Source organism: Marmota monax, unplaced genomic scaffold, assembly GCF_021218885.2.
Source record: "Marmota monax isolate L192 unplaced genomic scaffold, Marmota_monax_Labrador192_F-V1.1 WCK01_AAM20220418_F8-fsc00441, whole genome shotgun sequence".
NCBI lineage: Eukaryota > Metazoa > Chordata > Mammalia > Rodentia > Sciuridae > Marmota > Marmota monax.
In genome coordinates this window covers 26,087-32,308 of record NW_026694644.1, presented here as the reverse complement: position 1 = coordinate 32,308, position 6,222 = coordinate 26,087, and the positions used below count along the sequence as shown (strand labels likewise).

The window sequence follows — 6,222 nt, the reverse complement described above, 5'->3', positions numbered from 1 at the left end:
CTAGGATGTTTGACACCAGACTTTTTTCATGGCATTCTTCATCTCTGTGTTTCTCAAAGTATAGACTAAGGGATTGAACATAGGAGCAATGATGGTGTAAAATAGTGCAAACACTTTATCTTCTGGAAAAGTGGTAGGAGGTCTAAGATAGACAAAGATTGAAGGTCCAAAAAATAAAATTATCACAGTGACATGAGACCCACAAGTAGAGAGGGCTTTGCGCCTTCCTTCAGCTGAATGATGTCTTAAAGTGCACAGTATGATGACATAAGAAACAAACAAAACCACGAATGTCACTAAGGTAACCATTCCTGAATTAGCAACCACAAGGACACCCGCAGTACTGGTATCACTGCAGGCAACTTTTAGCAAAGGAAAAATATCACAGAAATAGTGATCGATTTCATTAGGGCCACATAAGGGCAGCTGGATTGCTATAAACAACTGAGGAAAGGAATGGAGAGCCCCACCAGCCCAAGCAGCTAGAACCAGGAGATTACACCTTGCTTTGCTCATGATAATCAGGTAGTGAAGAGGTCTGCAGATGGCAACATAGCGATCGAAGGCCATGATTGTGAGGATGAAGACTTCGATGCTTCCAAAAAAATGTATGGCAAAGACTTGCAACATGCAGTTACCATAGGAAATGGTTTTCCTTTTCACAAGCAGGTCACCAATCAGTTTGGGTGTCACACAAGAAGTATAGCAGATGTCCATAGAAGACAAGTGGCAGAGGAAATGGTACATTGGCTGGTGAAATAGAGGGCTGCACCGAATAGAGATAAGGATCAGAAGGTTTCCCACCAAAAGGGCAACGTAACAGAATAAGAAGAGCACAAAACATAATGTTTGTATGCTCCATTCATCAGAAAGTCCTAAAAGAATAAATTCTGAGACATTCCTCTGGTTTTCCATGTATCTCAGTTTGTCTTCTAAAATGTGAGTTAGTATCTGAAAAGAAAGAAGATGTGAATTTGCTATGGCAAACTTATATACACATAAGCAAATGCAGTCATTCACAAATTTAAAATCTGTGCCTTTAAAATCACTTTGGGTGATGAAAAGATAATAGGTATGGCATTAAAAATGAATCATACAGTGCAAAAAGAAATATTTCCAACTATACAAGTCTATTCTCAAGAAAAAATATTTCACCCATTTTCTTTTTTTACCCATTTTTTAATTTTCCTCCCATTATGACATTAGTATTGTTGTAAGCATTCCAAATACACATGTGCATATACATATATATATATATATATATATGTATATATATACATATATATGACATTATGTATAAACATATATATGTATGTATATGTGACATTTTGTATAAATTATATTATATAATCTATGACATATATTAATACAGATAAAAAAATATTTACATAAGCCTTACTAACAGGTGTCGATGGATGTATATGTAATCATATTTAATATAAATAATAATTTATATAATATAACAATATTATACAACAAAATGAAAATAATTATCAGGTTTATTGTGCTCAAGAGTTAACAATGACAGGGGTTGGGTGGGGTTGTAGCTCAGCAGTAGAGCATTTGTCTGGCATGTGTTTGGCACTGGGTTTGATCCTTCGCACCACATAAAAATAAATAAATAAATATCCAACTACAACTAAAACATATTTTAAAAACTTAATAACAACAGGACTTTAATATTTTTTTATTTATTTACCAGAATTTTCCTTATTCTTTTACAACTAAGGGGATTATAATGAGATGGCATATTAGTAATAGATAGGTAGTTTACCTAAAACAGAATAAAGATTATAGTTAGAGAAATAGGCTGGTAAACAAATTCTCCCATCAATTAGAGTATCCAAATTCCTGATTTTCAGTAAAGGAAGCACAGATCAAGAGAATCCAACTATTTCTTTGGATCATAAAATACTGCCCTGTAGATATTATGGGACCAATATCCTGGTTCTCAAGCTATCCTGATTTAAGCTATTTGCATTCTTGCTACCAAAGCAGAATAGGGTGCAATGTAGGGCTGCAGTGAGAGGAAATGCTTCAGAATCCTCATCTCAGCCTGCAAGAAGATGCAAGCTGACAGGTTACCACACCAACCAAGTTGTCTTTCTGAGTATTTATGTGAATGTGTCTAGAAGTTAATATAAGCATGTGACCCAACATTCTTTTTGCCTTTTATTGATACATCATATTTATAAATAAGAGGGGGGTTAATTTTGACATATTCATACAAGTACATAGCACAGCATGAGCAATTTTATTCCCAAATGTCTTTTCTTTCCTTCCCTCCCCTCCAACACCATACCAATAACCTCCAGGTCTCCTATGTTTGTTAAGTATTTAGTATTCTAATCAATTCTGTGTAACTTTTTGTTTTTCAACTTAGCAAAATATGCATTTCTTAAATTCAGATTATGACTTGTTTTGTGGTCATAATGGATATTTTACTCACAAAGGCTCTTAAAATGTCGTCCTATATATTTAGGGAACATGCTCTCATTATCACTGCTGTTAGCAGAGGGAAAAGTCATGTTGAATACAATTGGTGAGAACTGCTGTCCTAAGCCATAATATTAACTTGATCATAGCTTTTCAATTTTTAAATTAATTGGCATCATAAATTGTGACAGTATAATATTTCATATGTGCATTTGTTTCATATGTGGCTAGAATTCTGTCAACAAAGTGATTGAAGCATGGAGAAATTAAAAAAAAAAAAACAACAAACTAGATAGTGAAGTGTTTCGACTTAAATAGTTATTCTACAGCTATTAACATCTGAATATATAAAAATAACCAAGTACCTATATGTTTATAATATTCAGAGATTATACAGTAAGTGGACTTTATCCTTATAATTAGATTATTTTCATTATTACAATAGTTATCTAGGATTAGTGTAAAAATTAAAATCAGAGTAATCTTACTAATATTTTATGAGAAGTTAATCACCCAATATAAACATAGATGCTGTGTAAATATTATTTTCATTAGTTTTATTAAGCATCAGCCTAATACATCAGACATTTTTATACATCAGAAAAATTTAACAAGGAACCCAGTAAACAGAATTAACTTTCTTCCCTTCTATACCACTTGTGAATCTTGACATAATTGTTAGCTTCTTGTAAGTTTCATTTTCTGCATCTATAAATTGAGATATTATCACACAATGCAGAATTATAATAAGGAACACAGAAACATTATGAAAACACCTTAGTCTCATACATGATTAACAATCACACATTAATTTTATCTTGGGTTTTGTATGAGCAGTTTCTGACATTTCCATGCACACGTAACATAACAAAACAGATATACTGAGGGTAATAAGGAGAAATTTCCATTTCAACAACCCATTGCTAAAACTAAAATTACTGTGAGATTTTTTTTTTTTTTGGTTTGGATATTGCTAGTGACTAACATAAACTTTTTCATGCATTTTAAAATTATACTAAAATTATTACTTGATTTCTTTGGTAAGGTTGAATACAAAGTTTACATTCTTCTTGATTTTACTATCAAGATAATAAAAATAAATGTTCTTATAACTTCAAATTTGCTATATCTGGTATCAGAATACAACATGCAGTAAACTTACCTTAGATTAATCTGATGATTATAATGCACTTTAATGTGGCACGTTTTTTGAAAGTTGGGAATAATTTTTCCTGTTTGAAGATGTCAAAGTTAAACCAGGCTGTTCAGAATATGGGTAGGTACGTAAAGCACTAAGTTGGGCCTCAATGAAGTTCACTGCAACTTGAAGATTTTAATGAGATATTTGCCTCACCTATTCTCCTTTTCATCTGTTGTTCTGCTTGTGAATAATATGTACTAAAAACTTAAACTAGATATCATGTTTTCATAGTAATCAAATTGCCTTATATCGTGAAAGAAATCATAGTGTTCAATAAAGTAGAGAAAGGAGATAGAGAGGGTGGGTGAAAGGCATGAGAAAGTACTGGAAACACAATCTATCACATTATGCTATGTCCCTTCACACAATGAATCCCGCTTATATATACAATGTTAATGTAGTAATTAAAATAATGAAAACCGTAACTGATGGGAGATCAGTAGAGTAGTGCAAGTGGTTCATGCAGGAGGTGAAAGGAGGTGAACGAAAAGGAAGGTACTGGAGAAAGAGAGTCAACAAATTATGTTGTCTGTATGTATAATTACAATGCACCAATGAAAATATTCAAGAAATTATATTCTTAAGAATAAAAATTAAATACAGTACATTTAAAGAACATGTATAGCCTCCATAGCAGTGTCATGGGTAATTCGAAGACTATCAAGGCTGATTCACTGTCAGGATAGCGGTAGACTGGGTGAGGAAGGTTGCTTTCCTGCCAATTGTTCTCAAGGTCTCTAAATCTAATAGCATACAGAGATTTGCAAACACATTTAGGTTAATTCTCTCCAAGCACTTCTGAATGTTAACAGTCTTAAAATCTTTTGTAGGTTTTCATCCATAAATATCCATTAATCATTAAAAATGCAAGCCTCACAGAACAAAGAAATACATTTTGAATTTCTCAGAAAAGCAAATGCCATTTTAAGTCTTAGGAGTGATTCATTTTATACCTATTCCTGATGAAATTTTGGTTCAGAAGAGGAGAATTTAAACTTTGTGACAATATAAGAATTAATAGACGCAAACTCTAAGAACATGCATTCCCAGAGGCATAAACAGATATTCATCAAGTGCCTCTGAGCGGCTGTCAGAGGCAATGCCCTCGTGCCTCTGTGCATTTACTGGCTGTAACTTTTCTTTTCACCTACTTTTGCCTGTATCAACTTTGCTTCTCTGGAGAAGACAAGATGCTGGTTACACAGGGCACTTCAGGAAATTCTGCCTGCTTTATGTTCATCTGCATTCTGAAAGAGGGAGGAAAACAAAGCCTGTGGAATAGTAGTAGGTTATTTTCCAGGAATATATGAGATGGGAATGAGGAGGAGCAAAGAGAAGCAGAGATAGGAATTTGTCATTCCAAACGTGGATTGTTATCAACAGTAATATCCAGGCTTAATGTAGATTGTTCAGTGAAATTGGTGACAATCAATATCAGGACCAAGACCTAGCTTCTCTTGCCAAGAACATTCATGTAACTCATGGCTATGGTGTGGATGATAGAACTTAAAAGATAAAAGTATTCCATGATGTTCCCCATGCATACACCAGGGTGAAAAAAGTATATCATTAACGCCAACATACTGATAGTATGAGAGGATAACCACACTCATTGCACATTAAAAATTTATTCATTTATTTACTTTCATTTTTAATTTTGAAGGAGAGTCTTGCTAGATTCCCCAGGCTGACCTCAAACTTGCCATCACCCTGCCTCAGCCCCATGAGTAGCTGGGATGTCATGCACACTGAGCCAGTCTAAACTGGGTAATTTCTTAGTGGGAATATGTAGAAAGTACAAGACTTAGAAACTTAGATATTCACAACCTACTTTATATGTTCTTAATGATTATTTTGTTCTTAATCGAAATTCTGCTTACATATAATACTCAGTAAGTTTTAAGTATGATAAAACTTTTTATAGTAAAAATTATCATATGCTACTAAGGTGTTCAAATACTCATAATGAAATTTATAGAATCAATGACAAAAGCACATTCTCACCCCAGCACAGTGGGTGATGGGACTCCCCACAACCAGAGCAACACAGTAATACACTGACCATCAGGTCTCACTGCCAGGTTGGATTTATGTGAAGATCAGGAAATGTTCAGCCCCAAGATACTCATTTGAGCAATGTATCTCAGCATCAAAATATACAATACATTTAAGAAAATTATACAGTAATTCAATTTACCAACATTAGCATTCCCCCCAAAATTTACAGATCTTAAATGTTTAAGGATTTCCAAGAGGAAGGGACCTCAAATATTTGCTAAAATTATCAGTAACAAAGGAAGAATATACATTCATCCATCAAGGAAGCAAGCTAGGAAATTTGAATTTCAATCAAACAGCATTTTTAATAAGAGCACAGACTAAATAAATGATCAAAAGATATTTTAGATTCCTTCAAAATTGAATGTACATTCTTAAGTCTTAGCACTCTTTTCCTAAAGAAAATTAGTTTACCAAAAGCAACATATAAATTTAAATGTCAAGCAATAATTAATATGTCTTTGAAAGCTCTAAGAAGTTATATTCCTGTCTCATGAGATTTTCAAACCAATTTTGATTAAATGCAT

At 33.3% G+C, this 6,222-nt stretch overlaps 1 protein-coding gene across 1 annotated transcript; it reads right to left on the bottom strand.

Annotated features, from left to right (window-relative positions):
- LOC124078370 (olfactory receptor 4P4-like) lies at positions 1 to 915 on the bottom strand. The gene has a single exon (XM_046423123.1). It carries the CDS (start codon positions 913 to 915, stop codon positions 1 to 3), a length of 915 nt encoding a protein of 304 aa, XP_046279079.1.
- Positions 916 to 6,222: the final 5,307 nt, after the last annotated feature.

Excerpts from the sequence above, each read along its gene's own strand:
- LOC124078370 (XM_046423123.1), bottom strand. The coding sequence starts at position 915 with ATGGAAAACCAGAGGAATGTCTCAGAATTTATTCTTTTAGGACTTTCT.